The sequence below is a fragment of the Chionomys nivalis genome, chromosome 7, assembly GCF_950005125.1.
Source record: "Chionomys nivalis chromosome 7, mChiNiv1.1, whole genome shotgun sequence".
NCBI lineage: Eukaryota > Metazoa > Chordata > Mammalia > Rodentia > Cricetidae > Chionomys > Chionomys nivalis.
This window is the reverse complement of record NC_080092.1, coordinates 84,416,314-84,440,169: the sequence shown is the minus strand read 5'-3', so window position 1 is coordinate 84,440,169 and position 23,856 is coordinate 84,416,314. Positions and strand designations below refer to the sequence as shown.

The 23,856-nt window shown below is 42.1% G+C and overlaps 1 protein-coding gene across 1 annotated transcript; it reads right to left on the bottom strand.

Moving 5' to 3' along the window:
- Window positions 1-17,121: 17,121 nt before the first annotated feature.
- On the bottom strand, window positions 17,122-22,236 carry LOC130876805 (lysozyme-like protein 6). Its single transcript, XM_057773423.1, has 4 exons — window positions 22,101-22,236; window positions 20,404-20,562; window positions 19,272-19,350; window positions 17,122-17,188 (listed from the first exon to the last, which is right to left on the bottom strand). Exons 1-4 carry the CDS (start codon window positions 22,234-22,236, stop codon window positions 17,122-17,124), a joined length of 441 nt encoding a protein of 146 aa, XP_057629406.1.
- Between the last annotated feature and the right edge of the window lie 1,620 nt (window positions 22,237-23,856).

Sequence of the window (23,856 nt, the reverse complement as noted above, 5' to 3'; positions counted from 1 at the left end):
AGAGCGAACAGCTGCTCTGAGCAGGAGCCCTTCAGGAGTTCCTGATGGCAGGAGAGTGGTTTCTGGTGGGTTGGGGGGGACATGGCTATCTCTATATAATCTGGCCCTGAACAGTATTTGGAGGTCCCAGCCGAGATATCGGGAACTAGGGAACACTGAGAGGTCGCCCTCGGAAGGTGAGGGTGGATTGTGGTATAAAAACTTTACCCATGCAGCTAATTTGTCTAAAGAATTATCTAGATATCTTTTAGGTAATTGGTCTGGTGAATTCGAACAACAACTGGAAAAGCTGAGAGTGACGATTGCGACTGCAAATTCCACATGCATGGATACCAGCCTGGCAGAAGGACTATCCTCCTGGATCATCATAGCCATGGATCATCTGAAGGATGGGAATAGGAGCCCTAACAGACTTAATGGTGCTTGCCTCCCTGGTATGCCTATGGAGCATTTGTCACTTAAGGGTTTCACAGCATCGCAATGCAGTTATGATCATTCAGGCCTTCACGGCCATTGAAGCAGGACAGTCCCCTCAAGCTTGGTTATCTATATTTGAGCACAGGATGTGAGGCTTGTACATTGCACTTGAGGTCAGAGGTCGACCTCAGGAAGAGCAGGTCTGATTGCAGGTGGGTTGGTGTCTAACTCCCACCTCTGTAAAAAGACACCAGACAGGTCTAGTGTTCTCTGGGTGGATGACACCTGGACAGACACTAGTACATGTTCCATTTTTAACAGAGATCAGACCTCTACTCTTGCCTGCTGCTTTGCAAAACAAAAAGGGGGAACTGTAGAGAGCCTCATGGAGTCACACCTGATGGCTATGTGTAGAGAACTGCATGGAGTCGCACCTGATGGTGCTGGCTTCCGCCCTCCGTGATCCCAAAAGCGAGTGCTCTCTGTGATAATCAACTCCTAATATCAACTAGGCCTGACTTATGCTATTATCACGCAATGATTGTCAGCTGCTTGCATATGCGTGGACCTATGGGCAGTGCCCACCTGGCAGTCTGGGGTTGGCGGCCCAGGCCTACTTAAGGGCTGGGAGATGTTTGCCCAGAGAAAGAGAGAGAGAGAGAGAGAGAGAGAGAGAGAGAGAGAGAGAGAGAGAGAGAAGGAGAAAGATTGCTGTGAATAAAGTCCTGAAATAAACTGCTTAGCAAGAAGAGCTCTGGTGTTGCGTCTTCCTTGCTGGCCGAGGGGAACCGCTACAGGCTTCTTTCTCCCAGCATTCTATTCTGTTTACTCTGCCTACCTAATTTTCTGTCCTATTAAAAGGCCAAGGCAGTTTCTTTATTAACCAATGAAATCAACACAAAACAGAAGACTCTCCCACATCATTTCCCCTTTTTCTGTTTAAACAAAAAAGGCTCTCACTTTAACATAGTAAGATTACATATAACAAAACAGTTATCAAGCAAAAATTACAGTTACAATATTTATATCTATTTTATCCTTTATTATAACTAAGGAAAACTATAACTATAACCATTCTTCAACTCCATCAAAGACTCCAGAAGGATATATTACCTAAGCAAACAAGAAGTAAGCAACTTCCAAAACTCTAGAAATGACAGAGACATCTCACTGCCCGGACAGTCATCCAAAGTTTCTCTGTACCGCTGGGGCATCCATCTCCAGCCTACAGGCCCATAGTATCCAGCAGACATTTCCACGAAGCAGAAAATTCCAAAGACAGTTCAGTCATTTTCTGCTGTGTCCTGCAGAATGTCTCATAGACTCTTTCATAGATCAGGAACCCCAAAAGACCATTTCACCTTTTGGCAAGTTCAGCAGTCCTCTCTCTGCGGGTTCTTCGCATCCAGTTTATGCAACAGTCCAGGCAAGAGCAGTTTCTTGCCCAAATGACTATCAAACTCCAGAAGGAGCCTCTTTGATGCCCACCTTCCTCTTGAGAGGAAGTAGATTGGTGCTGACAGGAGCAGACGTGTCTCATTGTCATGAAAAGTCCTAAGTTATTAAAATATCTTAAATGCCATATTCTACAGTCTTTGAAAGAAATGAAAAATGCCTATCTAACTGAAATATATCTCTATCTAGAAAATCTAACATGACTACAAGCTTTACTATTATCGATGATTATTCATTAGCAACCTATATTTCCTAATTATATATTACATTTTTAAATGAACTACACAATCACAATACCTTAATCAAGATCAGAAATACATATACATAGAACAAAATTGACCTTAACTTTTACCAATAGAGTAAAATTTATACCAATGTAATTATTCATATCTATATCACATCTGAAAGCATTCTTTCTCTTTAACCTTCTTTACCAACATGCATTTTATAACTATACCCTTTCATATCTCTTCTCTCACTTGATTGTTATACTTTCTTGACAAATTTAAAAACATTTTATGTCATACTTCAAACTGATACATGTGAATAAATAGGGTGCTTATAAACTGTAATTGCTTATAGTAATGCTCTGAGCCACACAGCTTTGTACATATGCTCCTAAATCAAGCATAAGCCATCTCATACAGAAACAGAGGGCATGGGCCACTCAGAAAGGATATAGCTAACAGACTCAATGAGAGTCTGCTGTTTTTCACAGGTGAATAAAAATTATTAAGGGACTTTATGGTTCATGTTATCTGAGAAGAGAATTACTCACTCCTCTAGTTACTTGTACCTTTATGGGGAGAAACTGACACCCACAATCCATAATAGTCCCGATGCCCTTTCTACTCTGACTCAGTAATAACCTAGGGTTTACTATGCCACTGCTTCTCCTTATGATACATTCCTTATGAAGGCTGACTGTTAGACTTTATACAGATATTTCTTTGTCAGAACACAAACATCTTCTGATGTCTGCTGACACCTCAATGTGCACAGAGATTCACTCCACCCAGCCTGAAAGAACTCAGAAATTTATTCACTAGAATATCCTTTCTGAATCTTTACAGCCTCACAAATATCACAAAAGGTACAACTGCTTAAACCTGAAACCTGTTGAAAACATAAATGGTCTCTTCAAAGAAACAAAAGGGGCATTTACTTAAATACAAAGGTAAGTTCCATGTACGAACTTATCAGCAGCTGTAACCTTACTTGTGCTTCTGTGTGCATCACTTTTTCTTTTGGTTGAATATATATTTAATGATATATACTCTTGGTATAATATATTCTCAATAGTATGAAATGACTATAAACCCTCACTATTCTCTTTTCAATTATTTTTAAAATATTTATTTATTTATTATATATACAATATTCTGTCTGCATGTATTCCTGCAGGCCAGAAGAGGGCACCAGACCTAATTACAGATCATTGTGAGCCACCATGTGGTTGCCAGGAATTGAACTCAGGACCTTTGGAAGAACAGGTAATGCTTTTAACCACTGAGCCATCTCTCCAGCCCCTTCTCTTTTCAATTATTCCACCCTTGAATTGCTTCTTAGACTTTTTATTTTTCTGTTTACCGCATTCTTAATATATAACCTTCTGTATGTAACTATCAGTAATTTTGTTTCACAGTTCAAGAGAGCTGATTTCTAACTCAAAGGTTAAGATAATGAAAATAGCTGTCTTAAAATAAGTGTTTAACAAGACCTAATAAATCCTAATGTCTGAGAGCAACACAAGGGGAACCTGAGCCATTATTAAAGAGAATGATAACCGTCCTAGGTAATATTCCTTTTTTCCATGTTCCTAAATTCCCAGGCAGTTCCTCGAGCAGCTAGAGGCAGGAAATGCTGGCGAGTCCCCAGAGACGGCTGCCAGAGCGGTGCAGATTCCCAGCAGCAAGGGGCAGACACATGGCGGGGCAGGCAGCGGGCTCTGGGAACTGCAAGATCCCCGAGTGGGCTGGGTGCAAACAGTTGGTGGGTAAAAGGCACATAGACACAGTAAATAGGCATAAAGAACATTTATTACTTAGAGAGAGAGACAGAGAGAGACAGAGAGAGAGAGACAGAGAGAGACAGAGAGAGACAGAGAGAGACAGAGAGAGACAGAGAGAGAGAAAAAAACACGTGTGCACACGCCAAAAGGGAACAGCAAGAGAGGGAATTCAAGATGGCAACGAGAGGTCAGAGGTAGCTGGGAGTGGGTGTGGCTTGTCCCTTAAAGTGACCAGGGACCGAAAGAATAACATTCCCAGGTCTTGCTTACAATAAAAGCAGGAGGTTAGACACCACAGTTTGAAGGAATTGGGGCAGCGAATTCTCAAGACTGCTTCCAGCTGATTTGTGGGCATCATCTTGGGGGGTGGTCCCTGAGAAGGCTGTGTGCTGGGACCCTCCTGGCATAGCTGGTCTCTTTGCTTCTGGCCAGTGCCTGTGGCATGGAAATGTCTGGTGTCCCTTATCCTGTTTAAGGTATTGGCAGAACAAAGAAAAGTTAAATTAAGGAAAATAAAATTTTTTGGACTAGGGAATTGAGGGGATATCTGACCTGTTTAAGGTGGATTCTTTAATTCGGCTCCCTGGAACTCACAAGAACTCCTTGGGTTTATGAAAACAGAAGTTTTAGACATATAATGACTATGGCTTATTTTGTACAATGAAAACTATTTTTTTAAGAAATTTGATTTGAAATTTGTTTGGTGAGGTAACCTGGCAAAACCTCTCAGCTATCAAACTGTCAGAGATCTTTGAGAAGGATAAGATTTTTCTTGAGTTACCGATTAAAAAGTGACAGAAAACTTACTTGGTTGGCACCCAGAGCTACTCTTTTTGGGTCCTCCATGGTCGCTGAAGGTTGCACTTGACCCTTTGCTGGTTAGCGCCAGGACTGCCAGGCTCCAGAAGACCCTGTGGGCTAAGAAATCTGTAGGAAGACAGGCCTACCTTGACCTGAGCAGCTAGGCTGTTGATTCCAGCGATTCCGTCCACATCTGGAGGTCTTTACTTTAGATGAAAGGCAGTTTTTCCTAATGGTCAGTGCTCAGCAGTGCTTAGCAAACTGCAGAAGGACGTTGTTCTGTGCCCATTTGTCTTCTGTCTTCTTTGGAGGAAATAAGAGTCTGCTGCTAGGAGCCAACCTGTCTCTTTTTGTTATGAAAAGTTTTTTAAATAATACTTAAATATCACATTGCCCAGATCTCTGAGCAGTTGAGGGCTGTTTATTAGGTATAGCTGCAGTATGGAATCTGTCTGGAAGGTTGGGTCTGAGCTTGACTGCACTGGCTCTTAACAGGCTAGTTCCACACCCATAAAAAGACAAAAAGAAAGAAAAAAAACTGCTTGTAATATAAGATTAGTGGCAGAACTGACAATGGTAAAGAACAGCTTAATATTAAATATAAGGCATTTTTGTAAGAGACTTAAAAGTACATACCAGTTTAAAATATGAGACTTATGATTTTGTAGTCTGAAATGAGATGTAATGAACAATTGTTATACACAGAAAAAGTAAACAGGAATTGGGCAACGTGGATGCCTTTGATGGGCCCTATCAAAGGCATGCCACTCATAATACATCTGTAACACACTTAACATGAGGATTTTAGTGAAAACCGGGTGAAAAGGCAGGATATTCAGGAGTCATATTGTCCTCATTTATTGCACAGTTTTTTATTGTCTTAGTCTTTAAGTTAGATAGGTATTGAGAATTATATAGATCAATAGTCATCTAAGTTTGTCATTTATAATTAGACTAATCAGGTTCTTTAGATACATGGAGATTATATTCAGTATAGATAGATAATCTTCAACCTCTTCAAAGAGCTGTAGAAAATGGCCTTTAATCTAACTCAGTTTCGTGGTAATGAGACACAATTGCTCCTGGAAACACCAATCTATTCCAGAAAGAAGGTTGAGCACCAAAGACACTTCACCTGGAGCCTTTCTTCTTGGCAGAACAGGCCTTTGGGCAAAGAAATGTCCATACCTCAACCACTGACAGAGATACAGAGTATCCATGAATGGATAAAACAGGACTGTCATATCCTGCCAAGACAGGGTAAGATAGTTTTGAAAAGTTTCTTACCTTTGAAAATGGTATGTCAGTTATGTTAGGCTTTAGCCAAAGTTGGTTGCTTCAACGCTGCAAACATGACCTTGGGTGATTGCCCAGGTAGCTAGTTGTCTCTGTGATCTGTTGCATGTTTTGGAAGTTGTTTGATTGAACTTCTTAATTACTCAGGTAACATTATTTCCCTTCTCAGATCTTCAATGGGGTTGAAGCCTATATAAATGTAGTTACTTTTCTCTCATGACTTGGCCAAGTTATTTATTATACAAGACTTAAGCTAGCTAGAATAGGATATTTGTACTTATTGTATATAATTTCATAGTATGTTTAGAACTCTCTTACTTAAACAAAATGGGGAGGTGTTGTGGGAGCTCCTTCCACTCCTTCAGCCAATAGCCGCTGAGATACCAGCCCATTGGGGCATGGTCTCTCTTTAAAAAAGTGGCCACTCCCCCCCTCCCCCCCCCCCCCGCTTCCAGCAACTAGGCTCCCTTCTGGATTGCGCAGAGGGCTGTTGTCTGGGACAGTGATCTGTAAGTTTTTCCCCTTTAAATAAATAACCATTCTATTAATCCTAATTCCAAACTGGTGTGGGGTTGTTTGTGACTTATGCCTTCACCAGGGCCTCACACATGTTAGGCAAGCTCTTTACCATTGAGCCACATCCACAGAATACCTACACTTTTAATGAAAAGAGAAAAAAATAAACTCCAACAATCCTAGCTAATGGTAAGGTATCCTATAGCTTCAAAATCAATTAAGACTTATAAAGGGACTACTAGATATTGGCATTTTTATTACATACTACACAAACAATGCAGAAAATCACTATCAAAGTGATTAAGGCGATGAATTGTAGGTGGTGGGCCAATCATATGTACCTGCTAACTCTCCACAGCAGCTTCCCTCTCACGTGTCCTCCACATAATCTAGTTCAATCCTTTTATCTAAAGTCTAGGATTACAATATTCAGAGTATGGTTGATCAAAGTCTGCAAAGTTTTCCTTCACATCCTTGTTTGACCATCAACGGAAACTAAAGTAGTAAATTTCTAGTTCTTGGCATTGTGAGCTCATGTTAAACTGCCTTATGTCTAGTGCCAAGACAAACCTAGTCATAAGAGACTTACAGTTTCATAACCTGCCAGAGATTTCATTTTGGATATACCTGAAATGCAATGCTCATTTTACAGAGTAGATGTGAACAACATTTTAACTGTATTTATAGAGAACCCTAAATAAAGGTTATTTTCTTTTTTTTTTTTTTTTTTTTTTTTTTTTTTTTTTGTTTTGTATTTATTTATTTTTTTTTTTTTTATTCTTTTTTAATTAAAATTTCCACCTGCTCCCCGTTTCCCATTTCCCTCCCCTCCTCCCAAATATTGCCCCCTCCCCCCACTCCCCTCCCCCTATCCCCACTCCTCTTCTCCTCCCCCCACACCATTCCCCCTCCCTCTCGATACTGAAGAGCAGTCCAAATTCTCTGCCCTGCGGGAAGACGAAGGTCTTCTATCTACGTCCAGGAAGGTGAGCTTCTAAACAGGCTAAGCTCCCACAAAGCCAGTTCATGTATTAGGATTGAAACCTAGTGCCATTGTCCTTGGCTTCTCATCAGTCTTCGTTGACCGCCATGCTCAGAGAGTCCGGAATCAACCCATGCTTATTCAGTCCCAGACCAGCTGGCCTTGGTGGGCTCCTAATAAATCAGTTCCACTGTCACAGTGGGTGGGTGCATCCCTCGTGGTCCTGATTTTTTGCTCTTGTTCTCCCTCCTTCTGCTCCTCATTTGGACCTTAAGAGCTCAGACCGTTGCTCCAAATTGAGACTCTGTCTCTACCTTGATCCATCGCCAGATGAAGGTTCTAAGGTGATATGCAAGATATTCATCAGTATAGGATAGGGTCATTTCAGGTTCCCTCTCCTTAGTTGCCCAAGGTACCAGCTGGGGACATATTCCTGGACACCTGCGAACCCCTCTAGAGTCAAGTCTCTTGCCAACCCTAAGATGGCTCCCTTAGATAGGATATATACTTCGCTGCTCCCGTATCCATCCTTCCTATATCCCAACCATCCCAATCCCCCGAGCTCCTCCCATCCTCCCCTTCTCATATTTCTCATCCCATTTCCCCTTTGCCCCATGCCACCTCACCCGCAAGTTCCCATTTTTTGCCCTGCAATCTTGTCTACTTCCCCCTCTCCATGCGGATGACTATATGATTTTCTTTGGGTTCACTTTCTTATTTAACTTCTATAGGATCGCACATTATATGCTTAATGTCTTTTACTTATGGCTAGAAACCGATTATGAGTGAGTACATCCCATGTTCCTCTTTTTGGGTCTGGGATACCTCACTCAGGATAGTGTTTTCTATTTCCATCCATTTGCACGCAAAATTCGAGAAGTCATTGTTTTTTACTGCTGAGTAGTACTCTAATATGTATATATTCCACACTTTCTTCATCCATTCCTCCATTGAAGGGCATCTAGGTTGTTTCCAGGTTTTGGCTATTACAAACAATGCTGCTATGAACATAGTTGAACAGATACTTTTGTCATTTGGATTAAAGACCTCAATATTAGTCTGAACACACTGAACCTGATAGAAGAAAAAGTTGGAAGTACTCTACAACATATGGGTACAGGAGATCACTTCCTACGTTTATCCCCAGCAGCACAGACATTAAGGACAACATTGAATAAATGGGACCTCCTGAAACTGAGTAGCTTCTGTAAAGCAAAGGACACTGTCACTAAGACAAAAAGGCAACCCACTGACTGGGAGAAGATCTTCACCAACCCTGCAACAGACAAAGGTCTGATCACCAAAATATATAAAGAACTCAAGAAACTAAACTTTAAAATGCTAATGAACCCAATAAAAAAATGGGGCACTGATCTGAACAGAGAATTCTCAACAGAAGAAATTCAAATGGCCAAAAGACACCTAAGGTCATGCTCAACCTCCTTAGCGATAAGGGAAATGCAAATTAAAACAACTTTGAGATACCATCTTACACCTGTCAGAATGGCTAAAATCAAAAACACCAATGATAGCCTTTGCTGGAGAGGTTGTGGAGAAAGAGGCACACTCATTCATTGCTGGTGGGAATGCAAACTTGTGCAACCACTTTGGAAATCAGTGTGGCGATTTCTCAGGAAATTAGGGATCAACCTACCCCAAGATCCAGTAATACCACTATTGGGAATAAAGGTTATTTTCTTGAAGTCACAGTACTTTCCTGCATCATTTGTTGGATGCAGGATTTACTGCCCTCTGTTGATGACAGTGATGATAAAGGAAGTCCTTCAGAGAAAGCACAGAATTGGGAGTGAGCAAAGGAACAGTTCAGTCTTTTTCAGAAAGTAGCTCCTACTTCAGAATACGATCCAAATGCAGATGAAATGAAACTGCCACCCACCCCTCTCCAAATTACTAATCCAGTAAAAGGAAGAATACACTTATCTCTGAATTTTACAAGCAGCTAAAACTATGAGAGGCTCATCTGCATTAATATACTTCTGTAAGAATAGAAATTCTTCCCAATGCTACCTCTGAATGTTTTATAAGTCACTGTGGATTTTTCCTTTTCTTTGTTTGAGACAAGGTCTCATATAGCTGGATTCTCTTCTTAGCCCTAGGACAATGTTGAACTTCTGATCCTCCTATCTCTATGTTGTAAAAGGAGCGGCAGGTCGGCGTCCTGCCACCTGGATAGTTTAACCCCCGAAATAACCACACAGAGATCTGTATTAATTAAATCGCTGCCTGGCCCATTAGTTCTTGCCTCTTATTGTCTAACTCTCACATCTTGATTCAACCCATTTCTAATAATCTGTATGTCACCAGGAGCTTGTGGCTTACTGGGAAAAATTCAGCATGTCTGACCTGGCAACTTCATGGCAGGTGGCTCTCTCTGCCTCTGCTTTCTTCCTCTCAGAATTCTGTTCTGTCTACTCCGCCACCTAATTTTCTGCCCTATCAAAAGGTCAAGGCAGTCTTTTTATTTAACTAATGAAAGTAACATATAGACAGAAGACCCTCCTACACTATCTCCAGCTCTTGAGTGTTGGGATTAGAGGTGTGTACCATTATAGCCACCTTTGATTTTGTTTACTGTGGTGCTAGAGATAGAACCCAGTGCTTGATGCTAGAAGCACTCTATCAATTAAACCAATTCCCAGCCTTACAGTACAGTAGACACCACTAGTTCTTCCAAGACGTCTACTTCAATTTTGAAAAGTGTTATATTGTCTTAGTTAAGTTTCTGTTATTGTGAAGAGACACCATGACCGCGCCAACTTTTATAAAAGAAAACATTTAATTAGGGTGGCTAGGGTGGCTCTCTTACACGTTCAGAGGTTCAGTCCATTATCATCATGATGGGGAGCATGGTGGCGTGCAGATAGATGTGATGGTGACTACAACCTGGCTTGCAGGCAATGGGAAGTCGACTGAGACACTGGGTGGTAACCTGAGTATAGGAAATCTCAAAGTCTGCCCCAACGATGACACACTCTTCCAACAAGGCCAAATCCACTCCAACAAAGTCACACCTCCTAATAGTGCCACTCCTTATAAGATTATGGGGGCCAATTACATTTAAACTACCACATAAATATTTCTAAAATTTGAACAATTCAAAATAAGTCAAGGCATTATTAGTAACTTGCAGGTTTATTTAGGCATCTTAGTTCTCTGTCACAAGGCCTTAAGCTTAATAAGCACCTGATAGGCCAATATTTAGTTTTTTTCTTATCCCAGAATCAAGCACAGTCCACACCATTTACTAGAGGATTGATAGTATGTCAGTGGAATGAGTGAATAGATGATTGAAAAATGAAATTGCTCTCTTTAGCTGAAGGTCTAAAAATGCCTGCTGGGAAGCTGCGATGCCCAGGACTGTGAGGGAGACTGGATATGTGGTGCGTCCGACTGGGCTTTGCAGATAAGCTTGCCAGAGTTGTTGCCAACCTTCACCTTCCTTCATGAGGAGAACATGAAATAAAAAATTCTCTTAAGGTGCTTTACACCCTTCCTTGATTTTAGTTTAAAACCTTATGCACTTGGGTCTGGAGAGATGGCTCAGTGGTTAAGAGCACTGACTGCTCTTCCAGAAGTCCTGAGTTCAGTTCCCAGCAACCACATGGTGGCTCACAACCATCCGTAATGAGATCTGATGTCCTCTTCTGGCCTGCAGGCATACACAGAGTCAGAATGTTATATACATAATAAATAAATAAATCTTTAAAAAAAATTAGATGTTGATAGGAGTGTGGATTGCTATCCAGGTCTTCAATTCGATTTCATTGGTCAATCTGTCTGTTTTTATACCAATACCAGTCTGTTTTCAGTACTGTATCTCTATAGTAGAGTGTGAAGTCAGGGATGGATGGTGATGCCTCCAGAAATTACTTTATTTTATAGGATTGTTTTGACTATTCTGTTTTTTTTTCCATATAAATTTGGGTATTGTTCTTTCAAAATCTGAGAAAAATTTTTCTGGGATTTTGCATTGAATAATTTTGGTAAGATTGCCATTTTTACTATGTTAATTCTACCTATGTAAGAGCATGGGAGATCTTTCCATTTTCTGATGTCTTCTTTGATTTCTGTCTTCAAAGATTTAAAGTTCTTGTTACATAGGTTTTTCACTTGTATGGCTAGAGTTACCCCAAGATATTTTATGTTGTTTATCGCGATTGTAAAGGGTGATGTTTCTCTGATTTCTTTTTCAGCCCATTTATCATCTGTATATAGAAGATCTACTGATTTTTTTTTTGAGTTAACCTTGTATCCTGCTACATTACTGAAGGTGTTTATTCGTTGTAGGAGTTCCTTGGTACAATTTTGGGGCCACTTGTGTATACTATCATATGATCAGCAAATAGTGAAAATTTGACTTCTTTTCCAATTTGTATCCCCTTGATCTCTTTTTGTTGTCTTACTGCTCTAGCTAGAACTTTGAATACTATATTGAATAGCTATGGAGAGAATGGACAGCCTTGTCTTATTACTGATTTCAGTGGGATCACTTTGAGTTTCTCTCCATTTAGTCTGATGTTGACTATTGACTTGCTGTATATTGCCTTTATTTTATTTTTTTAATTATTTTTTATTATGTATACAATATTCTGTCTATGTGTATGTCTGCAGGCCAGAAGAGGGTACCAGACCTCATTACAGATGGTTGTGAGCCACCATGTGGTTGCCGGGAATTGAACTCAGGACCTTTGGAAGAGCAGGCAATGCTCTTAACCACTGAGCCATCTCTCCAGCCCCTGTATATTGCCTTTATTATGTTTAGGTATGTTCCCTGTATCCTTGTTCTTTCCAAGACCTTTATCATGAAGGAATGTTGGATTTTATTAAAGGCTTTTTCAGTATCTAATGAGATGATCATGTGGTTTTCTTCTTTCAGTTTGTTTATGTGGTACATTGCATTACAGATTTTTGTGTGTTGAACCATCCCTGCATCTCTAGGATGAAGCCTAAAGGCCATAGTGAATGATTTTTTTTTTTTTTTGATGAGTTCTTGGATTCAGTTTGCCAGTATTTTATTGAGTATTTTTACATCAATGTTCATGAGGGGGACTGGTCTGTAATTCTCTTTTTTAGTTGTTTCTTTGTATTGTTTGGGTATCAGGGTAACTGTAGTCTCACAAAAGAGTTTGACAATGTTCCTTCTGTTTCTGTTGTGTGGAACAATTTGAGGATTATTGGTATTAGTTTTTTGAAAATCTGGTAGAATTCTTTGCTGACTTTTTGTTTGTTTGTTTGTTTTTTGGTTTTTTCGAGACAGGGTTTCTCTGTAGCTTTGGAGCCTGTCCTGGAATCTCCTTTGTAGACCAGGCTGGCCTCGAACTCACAGAGATCCGCCTGCCTCTGCCTCCTGAGTGCTGGGATTAAAGGCGTGCGCCTTTTTGGTTGGGAGACTTTTGATGGCTGTTTCTTCCTTCGCAGTTATAAGTCTATTTAATTTGCTTATCTGATCTTGATTTAATTTTGGTATATGATACTTATCTAGAAAATTGAACATTTTCTTTACGTTTTCCAGTTTTGTGGAGTGCAGGTTTTTGAAATAGACCTGATGATTCCCTGGCTTTCCTCCGAGTCTGTTGTTATATCCATCTTTTCATTTCTGATTTGTTAATTTGGATATTCTCTCTTTGCCTTTTGGTTAGTTTGGATAAAAGTGTGTCTATTTTGTTGATTTTCTCAAAGAACCAACTCTGTCTCCTTGATTCTTTGTATTGCTTTCTTTGTTTCTATTTTGTTGATTTGGGCTCTCGGTTTGATTATTTCCTTTCCTCTAGTCCTTCTGGGTGAGTTTGCTTCCTTTTGTTCTAGGGAGTTCTGGTGCTCTGTTAATTCGCTAGTGTGGAATTTTCCGGCTTCTTTATGTAGGCTTTACTGCTATGAACTTTTCTCTTAGCACTGCTTTCATTGTGTTCCATAAGTATGGATATGTTGTGCAGTCATGTTCACTGAATTTTAGGAAATCTTTAATTTCTCTCTTTATTTCTTTCTTGACATAGTGGTGATTCAGTTGAGCATTGTTCAGTTTCCATGAGTCTGTGGGCTTTCTGCAATTAGTGTTGTTGTTGAATTCTAACTTTAAGTCATGGAGATCCAATAAGACACAGAGGATTATTCCAGTTTTTTTGTTATCTATTGAGATTTGCTTTATTGCTGAGTATGTGGCCAATTTTGGAGCAATAACTATGAGGTGCTTAGAAGAGGGTATATATTCTTTTGCACTTGGGTGGAATGTTCTATAGATGGCTGTTGAGCCCATTTGAGTCACAACATCTGTTAGATCCTTTGTTCTCTTTTAAGTTTCTGTATGGCAGACCTGCCCAGTGGTGAGAGTGGAGTATTGAAGTCTCCCATTATTAATGTGTGGGACTTGATGTGTGATTTAACCTTTAGTCATGTTTCTTTTACAAATGAGGGTGCCCTTGTATTTGGGGGCCCAGAGACACATAATTTAAATAGTGTTCTATTGAACCACCCTCCTGTCAAGGAAGAAATAAAGAAATTAAAGACTTCCTAGAATTCAACCAAAATGAAGGCACAATGTACCCAAGCCTATGGGACACTGTGAAAGCAGTGCTAAGAGGAAAGTTCATAGCACTAAGTGCCCACATAAGGAAAGTGGAGAAAGCTCACACTAGTGACTTAGCAGCACACCTGAAAACTCTGGTGTTTTGATTATTATGTGGTGAGGAGACTTTCCTTTTTGGTCTGGTCTGTTTGTTGTTCTGTAAGCTTCATTTATTTTTATAGGTATGTCCTTCTTTAGGTTGGAAAAGTTTTCTCCTATGACTTGGTTAAATATATTTTCTGTGCCTATGAGCTGGACTTTTTCTTCAGTTCCTATTATTCTTAGGTTTGGTGTTTTCATGGTGTCCCAGATTTCCTGAATATTTTGTCTTAAGAATTTCTTGGCTTTAACATTTCCTTTACTGGTGAAGCTATTTCCTCTATCACATCTTCAACACCTGAGATTCTCTCTTCCATCTCTTGTATTGTTGTTTATGCTTGCATCTGTAGTTCCTGATTGTTTACCCAGATTTTCCATTTACAGATTTTCCTCAGTTTGTGTGTTTTGTTTTGTTTTTTTACATTGCCTCTATTTCAGCTTTTAAGTCTTGAACCATTTCTTTCACCTGTTTGATTGCTTTTTCTTGATTTTCTTTAAGGGATTCATTATTTCTTCCAATTTTTAGTTGTCTTTTTCTTCTTCAAGGGAATTTTTCATTTATTCTTTAAGGGCTTCAATCATCTTCATAAAGTTTTTCTTAAGGTTGTTTTCTTCTGCTTCATCTGCATTGGGATGTTCAGGTCTTGCTGTTGTAGAACCACTAGTTTCTGGTGGTGCTGTCTTGCTCTTCATGTTGTTGAGGGTATTCTTACCCTGTTGTCTACCCACCTCTTCCTCCAATCAGAACACGGGGCTCCCTTTTCTCCTGTTGGTGTAGTTGGGGGCTGTGATTCCTTTGATGCTTGTAGTAAGGAGCTGCGGCGTGTGTTCCTGCCGCCCCAGCTCCCGGCTGCCTGGCTAGCTTATGCCCCCGAAATAACAACACACAAATAGTATTCACTTAAACACTGCCTGGCCCATTATTTCCAGTCTCTTATTGGCTAATGCTCACATCTCGATTACCCCATTTCTAATAATCTGTGTAGCACCACGAGATGGTATCTTACCAGGTGTCTTGCCTACATCTGTCTGTGGTCGGAGAATCATGGCGACTGCCTGACTAGGCTTCTTTCTCCCAGCATTCTGTTCTGTTTACTCTGCTTACCTAATTTTCTTACCTATTAAAGGGCCAAGGCAGTCTCTTTATTTAACCAATGAAATTAACACGAAACAGAAGACTCTCCCCCATCAATTGCTCTTTCATGTGTAGGCAGAGCAGAGCCTTTGATTATCGTTCCTTCAGGTGCCTTTGAGCCCAAGGCTCAGATGGCCATTCCTCCAGGTGCAGGAGGAGCTAAGGCTGAGACTCTAATGGTCAGATAATTTTTGGAGGCCACTGCTATAGTTGCAGCCCACTGTGCTGCTCACACTTCTCCCAGCGGCCTGGCCTGGCCCACCCACCACCAGGCTGCTTCCCATGTCAGTCATAATATTTTTAACCAAGTATTGAAACCAAGTTTGAATTTGTGATGAGTAATCTTTGTCAGCTTGACTAGATTTAGGATCACATGGAAACACAGCACTGGGTGTGTCTGGGAGGGTATTTCCAGAAAGGTTTGACTGAGGAAGGAAGACCTACTTGAAAGTGGGTTGCACTATCTTTGGGATTGGGGTTCTGGATGAATCAAACAGAAGAAAGTGAGCTAACTGAGCATGCACATCGGTCTCTTCCTGCTTCTTCGCTGTAGATGAAAAGTGACCTAGTGTCTCACACCCCTGCTGCCATTGCAACCACGATGGACTGGACCCTCAAATTTTGAGCCAAAAAAAAAAAAAAAAAAAAACACAAAACCCTTGATTTCCCAGGTATCTGGGCACAACAGCAAGACAGCATCTAATATGGGGCTCTTCTGGGTGAGTTACTGATTTGACTTCTTACTTCCTTGTAAAATGTAGAAGTCAGGAACCTGATGAATACTCAGATCGTTTGTAGATGCATTTAGGCCCAGGGTAGAAGAATAAGTGGCCCATGATAACATTCCAGTTTAGACCACTGATGGTACCTCTGTGCAGGGCAGTCCCCCAACACTCCCTTTTCTGCCTGTGCCATGTCATAAAGCAAATTATACTCCATATCTGCTCCTGCCAAACCAATCAGATCCTACCCAGAGATGATTTCATATGTGCGTGTGTGTCTGTGTCTGTGTGTGTGTGTGCGTGCGTGTGTGCCCACATGCCATGGCACAGGTGTATAGGTCAAGACGACTTCCAGGAATCAGTTTTGTCCTTCTACCATGTAGTCCTGGGGTTGAACTCCGGTCAGCAGGCTTGGCAGCAAGTACTCTTGCCTACTGAGCCATTTTGCTGGACCTCTTCTACTTTTTTTATTATTAGCTTTTTAAAAAAATAATCTAGACTCTCACTCATTCTCTCCAAATCATTGGCACCTGTTATCATAGCTTTATCTCAGTACCATTTTCTCCATATCAATAACTGATCCTCAGCCCACTGGCTATCTATATCTGAATCTTCTATTAACCGGGTGTGATTACTAATAGCTTGATACTGTTTCTAACCAGTGAGCATAGACTTTAGTAAACATTTTATCCCCCTCTGTAATATTTGTGGTTGTCTCTCCTTCACCAACCTAATTATGAATCCCTAGAGAACAACAGATATATTTGTCTTCTTCCTTCTCATGCCTAGAACATCCTTAAAGTGGTAGATACTCCAGTGTAAGTGGAATTAATAACTAAATAAACACATTCTTTGCTCAGAGTACACTTTGATAAATTTTAAAAAAATTGTGTTTTTTTGACATCTGGGTTTGCAAATGATAGGAACAAAGGTACTGGGCCTGGATAAACACGAGCAGGAGCTGGGACTCTGGTCAGTTTTACTTGTGAGTGGGAAGAGAAAAAAAATAACATGAGGTGAAGGCAAGAAGGTGAAGTAGTGAAGAACCTCCAGGTAGTCCAGGGGTCCTGGAGTGACTCTCCAGTGGCTCTGCACCCTGGTTCATCACAGATGGCATCCCGTAAGCCAGTGTGAAAGTGGCCGGCCTGAACAGTGCAATCTCCATTCTACCCTGTGGAGTAAAAAGAGAAGTGTTTTTGCTCTCTGTGAAATCGCTGCTTCACCACACCCCTACCCTAGTATTGCAGAGTCTTCCCTGCAGAGAAACACTCAGAGCCCCTTCATTCCTAACTTGGCTTCCTTTCTGATTCTTCTTTGAGGTCCCCTCACCCTGGGGCTTGCCCTCTTCCCTCATTTGTAAACATCCACTTTTTTTTTTTTTTTTTGGTTTTTTAAGATAGGATTTTTCTGTTTAGTCCTTACTGTCCTGGAACTCACTCTGTAGACCAGGCTGGCCTGAAACTCAGAGATCTGTCTGCCTCTGTCTCCCGAGTGCTGGGATTAAAGGCGTGTGCCACCAGCGCCCGGCAGCATCCACATTTTTAATTCCTCATTTCCCTTTGAAGGTGGGTGTTACTATTCCATAGGATTTAAAATTAATTAGAAAAAATTCTAGTTGCAATCTTTGAGCCTCCCCTTCAAAACGGATCAGCCCAATAATCATTAATTTTCCTTCCTGGATCTTGTTTTGAGCATGCAACATTCATAATTCTTCATTCTTATCAATCCCTGGATATGGGAATGTTTATTATATTAGTTCTATGTCCACTTTGAAGCACCGGAAAGATCAAGTGGTCCCTGATGCATCCAGCTTTGAGGAGCTGAAAACTTGGAGGTTATCTGTCATCTAAAGGGCCCCTTTTAACCTAGGAAATATTGTTTATTATGAGAGAGTCCCTGCAGGAGACACATTTGTATTACAACTTTGCTATGCTTTCAGATGACTGGATCAATGAGAAAACACTGGACCCGTTAGAGTTGCTGTCTCAGGAACTTTGACTAGGACTAACCGGTCCCCTTAGGACTTTAAGTTACAGACTTCGGATGCTGTATTGTGTCTTGTGGGTTGGAGAGCAGAGGATGCTGGTCTGCAGAGACTGGCAACTTGCATGTGCAATGGAAGCACATGGGATGCCTCTGACTGTCTTCCAGTCTCTCCTGAGGTTCCAACCTTTTCCTGAGGTCCTGCTGTATCCCTTCAATGGGCACAATAAAAGGCCATTTCACAAAGTGAACGTCAGGGCTGGGGAATGGTTCACAAGCATAAACACCAGAGTTGGATTTCCCCCCAAAACCCACATAAGTGCCAGGTAGGTTCATCTGCCTCAAATTCCAATGTTCAGAAGGCTGAGACAGGAAATTCCTGAAGCAACTGGTTAGCCAGACTATCCAAATCTGTGAGCTCTGGGCACAATTCAGAGACTCTGCCTCTGTGAATGAGGTGAAGAGAGATTCCGAAAGACTCCTGCCATCATCATCAGGCTGCCACATGCGTGGATGCAGAGGTGCATACCACAATACACAAACTGAAAATAAGGAACGAAGTGTCTAGATATAGGAGCAAGTAAGTTCCCTCTGCTAACTCAAGTTGCTTTGTCTTATTATCATCAAAAGTTACTACAGGGCGGTGGTGGCAGCACACGCCTTTAATCCCGGTTCTTGGGAGGCAGAGGCAGGTGAATCTCTGTGAATTTAAGGCTATCCTGATCTACAGAGTGAGTCCCAGGACAGCCAGAGCTGTTTCACAGAGAAACCCTGTCTTGAAAAACAAAAAAACAAAACAAAAAAAAAAAAACAGAAAAACAAAAAAAAGGTTATTACTTCAATATCAGAGTAAGAACCAAACTCAGGAGTTATGACAAAGAGCACTAAGGTCATCCACTACCCCATCTTTTTTTCTTTTTAAATTTTTTGAGATTTTTATTTTTGTTTTGTATTTGAGAGTGTTTGCCTGGTTGGGTGTACGTCTGTGTACCATGTGTATGCAATGCCAGTGGAGGCCAGAAGAGGGTGTTGGTTCCCCTAGGACTGGAGTTGCTGATGCCTGTGATTTATCCTGTGGGTGCTAGGAATTGAACCAGAGTCCTCTGAAAGAGCAGCCAGTGGTATTAACCACCAAGAAATCTCTCTAGCCCCATATTTTTCTAAACCTCTGTAAGGGACTGCCCCCAAGTCCCTGTTCACTGCCCCTTGCTCTGTCATATGCTCTTCCTTGAGGCTGTGCCCACTAACTCAGTCTCATCCGTCCCCCTTACCAGTTTTTCATCCCTCCTGCTGCAGACACAATCTTCTTGGCACAGTGGATGGATGAAAGGAGGTTGGGATCTAATAGTTCTGAAAAGAAAGAAGCGATCACCTGTGATGTGTACAAAGGCTAATCCCAAAGACCAGACAGACACTGTCTCTGCTAGGCCTTGTCAACCTAGGGCTTGAGCACTTCTGGATTAGGCAAGGCCACCATCCTAGGGATACATTTAGATACCGCTACAGTGGCTGCCAGAGATGGGCAGTGGGGCCAGGAGGAGATTTGAGCCTGACCATAGCTATTTCTCTTGATGGGTTAGGTAATGCCTCACCCACAGTTTTCAGGATTTCTGGGAGAAAGGGTTGTGAAAACAGACCACACACAGATGAAGACAAAGTCCCTCTTATAAGGGGGTGGTCTGTAGGTGAGAAGCCCAGGGGTGCTCAGGTAGGAAGGAGTCACTGGCCCTGTCAAGTCTCCTGGATTAGCTTTGAGGCAAGAAATTTGTACCTGACCTTTGATTGGCCATTATCCTGGCCACAAGTGAGTGGTTATACCTGAGTATTTAAGGCCACAAAGCAAATTAATTTCAAGACTGCCTCCCTCCCTCCTTCCTTCCTTCCTTCCCTTCTTCCCTTCTTCCCTCTCTTTCTCTCTCATTTCCTCCTTCAGACAGCATCTCACTGTATGGCCCCAGGTCAACCTTGGACTTCTGGTCTCCAATAATCCTCCTGCCCCAGCCTTCCAAGCAGGTGGTACTAGTGACAACATACTTGGCTCAGTTCTCTAAGCCTGAATTTGCTCATCTAGAAAACATACACAGATCATAAATAGTTTCTACTACATGGAAGAGTAGATAAAAAAAATGAGCTATGCATATGACATGCTCAATATATAACATGTTGAAAATCAGTGTGGCTGTAATGCCCTTCCCATCCACTAAGAGTCTTTCTGGATCCTCCTCAAGGGACCCTCCAGACCTCATGCCAGGGTGGGGCATTAAGACTGTGGGGCTTTTCCTGTGCTCAGTCAAGGGATTCCTTGCTCTTAAATCATGCCTGCAAAGACATGCCTAGGCTGTGCCTGTAAGTAGAGCCTGCTCTCCTCTCTCGCCTCTCCCACCCTAGGGCTCCCAGCCAGACCGTGACAGTTCATGTGGCAGAAGTTCTCGGAGTGACTCTGGTAGTCATTGCACCAGTAATGGCTATTGATCTGGAAGATGCCGTAGTCGAAGCTGCCGTCTGCATTCTCGTTCACCTTTGATATGTTGAAGTTGCTTTCCACAAAAGCCAAGCACAGCCCTTAGAAAAGAGAGAAGAGGCTCAGGCTTTAGGAAGGCTACAAACTGAGTGGGAAGAAGTTGACTGAAAAAAAAAAAGCGGGGAGAGGCAAGGAATCTGAAGACAGAACAAGGCCCAAGAGCTAGATAGTCCTGAAGAGCCTGAAATACCCACGGGCGTCACCCGCCCTTCAGTCCATTTCCCTGTCCACTTGTATAGCTCCCCCATCTTCCCACCCACTTATGTTTTCTGCACTTGCTGAGTACCTACTGTGTGCCAGGAACTAGGCACAGCCCAATAGACTGGTGTTGGCTTCAAGGGGCCTAGTACAGATAAAACAAAAGCGTGGGCTTAAGACACACACACACACAGCAGGGTATGTGGAGAAAGTGCCGTAAGGCAGGTGTGCACAAATTTCAGGTGGAAAGGAGAGATCCCTTCCCTGCAGGACCATGGACCTTGGCATTGGCTGTTCCTTTGGCCTGGAATGCCTTTCCTCTAAACATTTGGTCATTTCATTCAATACTACCCAGTGTCACTGCCTCAGAGTCCTCTAACTTCCTCATTTCAACACTTACCTTCGTGTATTTATTTATTTTTAATGCTTTTTCTAAGTGGGGGGGGGAGGGAGAGGGAGAAAGAGACAGACAGGCTGTGAGGCCGAAACAGAGAGCCAGAGAGAGAATGAAAATGCATATTAAACTCAGAAGACAATGTTTGAGAGTCAGTTCTCCCCTTCACCCCGCTGGGGCAGGGCCCTTCTTGTATCTGCAGTTCAAGTGCTCTAGCCGGCCTCTGAGCTTTAGGCTGCTCTCCCCTTCTCTGCCACCCATTCTACCATGGAGCTGGGATTATAGGTGCGGGGCAGGAGGAGATTAAGTTTAAATTATGTGCACACACACACACACACAAACGTGACTTTAGTGTGCTCATAGAGGCCAGAGGTATCAGGTCCCCTGGAGATGGAGTTGCACGTGGTTGTGGGCTGTTTGACATGGATGATGGGACTCAAACCCAGGTCTTCTGGAGGAGCAGAACATGCTCTTAACTGCTGAGCCATTTCTTTAGCTCCCACTTTAAAACAGAAATGTCAGTTTTAGGAATCAAACTGAAGCTGTCAGGCTTAGCAGGCAAGTGCTTTTGCCTTCTGAGCCATCTGCTGACCTCTTATGCCTTTTTTGTCTGTTTGTCTGAGATAAGAACATGCTGTCTAGCTCTGGTTGGCCTCATAACAATCCTCTTGCTTTCGACTCTGGGAATCATAGACTTAATGCATTTTGACCCCAGCTAATACTTTCTGTCTGCATGTGTGCTTATTGCTGCTCTTGCCTTTCTAGAATGCAATCACTGTGAGGGAAAGAATTCCGTTTACACCTAACACAGTGGTGCATAGTCAGTGCTCAGTTAGTAGTTGTTGATTTAAATGTGGCTTGTTGGGAAAGGCTTTGTGATGGGGGGAGATTGTCCTTTGAGCTTGACTTTGAAAGACAAATGGCAAAGAAAGGAAGGTGGGTAAGAAAACTAGAGGAGGGGTGGAGAGATGAGACCGTGGCACTCACAGTCGGGCAGGGAGTAGCCCTCGAACCCATCCACGTCCTCCTGATGCAGTATCTTGGCCAAGACACAGCGATTGATGATATCTCCGCTACTCACCACCAGGAGGCAACTTGCCATGCACATGAGCAGCACCTTCATGATCCTCCAGAGGAGCAAGGTGCCTGCCAGTCTCTGAGAGCCAGGGATCTGGAGAGAGAAAACCACATTCCTCTGCTCACTCGATGCTCAATGCCTGGTCAGTTCCAGTGCCTGCCTCCCCACCCCAACCTCACTTTATAGCCCAAACCTATCCTGGAACTCATCATACAACCAGGCTGGCATCAGCAATCCACCTGCCTCTGATTCCAGAGCCTTGGTGTCACAGGCAAGAGCTACCACACTCAGCTCATTTTTATTCATATCATATTTTTGCTCACAGAAAATTGAAACGCAAAAGGAAAGAGTAATCTCATGGTCCTCCATATACCCATTGCCCAGATTCAACAGCTCAAAGACCACTCTGGCTTCATCTGGCCTCCTGTAGTGGGTATTTAGGCACAGGCAGCATTTGGATACCAGGATGGGGTGGTGAGTGTTGGAGGAGGGCTGCTTGTTGGTTCCCAGACACCTGGCTATCTTAAACCCAAAATAATCACACAGAAACTGTATTAATTAAATCACTGCTTGGCCCATTAGTTCTAGCTTCTTACTGGCTAACTCTTATATTAATTTAACCCATTTCTATTAATCTGTATATCGCCACATGGCTGTGGCTTACCAGCTAAAGTTTCAGCATGTCTGACTCTGGTGGTGGCTCCATGGCATCTCTCTGACTCTACCCTTCTTTTCCCAGCATTCAATCCAGTCCTCCCTGCCTAGCTCTGCTCCATCTCACCCTGCTCTGCTATAGGCTCAAAGCAGTTCTTTATTCATTAACCAATAAAAGCAACACACAGACAGAAAGCCCTCCCACACCAGGTGAGGTTGGCAAAGGTGAGTAGAGCAGATTATGTTTCATCAGCATTCGTGGTGAGTGTTTGAGCATGTGCCTTAGAGGAAGGGCTGGAACACTGGGGTGCCAGTTGCCCCCAGCCCATACTGGCAGACACCTGAAACAAGATCTTCACCACTGCAAACCATGCCTTGCACAGTTCCTGGTGGGCTACTTGTAGGTTATATTGGTTTGTTTCTGTTCAAGGTGCTTGCTTATCAGAAAGCAAGTAAAAGTGATCTTGTTATAGAAATAACCTGCACTTTAATGTTTTTTTTTTTTGTGTGTGTCTGTGTGTGTGTTTGTGTGTGTTTGAAGATCAAGTACTCTAAATTCCCACCCACTGCCAGCTATCAAAGGCTGGGCTTCTGTGTGACTTGAACAACATACTTACCTCTCTGGACCCCATGTGTGAAATTAAGATTTATTTATTAATAATTATCCAATAAGAATGATGTAATGATTCATAAAAAAATAAACACCCAAGACTTGTTCCTTACAAAGTGGGACCAGGACTTCTAGGAATGTGGCAAATTTCTGGGCTACAATAGGAACATCGTGTAGGCATAATGATTGGTTTGAACAAGAATTAACATGGGTACCAATGAAGTCTGAGGTGGTGGAAGCTGGAGAAAGGTCAGAGCTTGTATACACGGTCTTGATCCTTCCCATATTGTTTAGCACAACCCAGACAGTGTTTTGACCTTGCAACTAAAATCAATATTGTCAGTGAGGGACAAAGGACTCTCTGTTCCTCTAGACACATAAACTCTTATGAGCTGTTTTGG

Coding starts and splice junctions, on each gene's coding strand:
- LOC130876805 (XM_057773423.1), bottom strand. CDS start 22,236: ATGAAGGTGCTGCTCATGTGCATGGCAAGTTGCCTCCTGGTGGTGAGT. Junction 20,563..22,100: donor GGGCTACTCCCTGCCCGACT/GTGAGTGCCACG, acceptor CTCTTTTCTAAG/GGCTGTGCTTGGCTTTTGTG. Junction 17,189..19,271: donor GCAGGAGGGATGAAAAACTG/GTAAGGGGGACG, acceptor TTTACTCCACAG/GGTAGAATGGAGATTGCACT.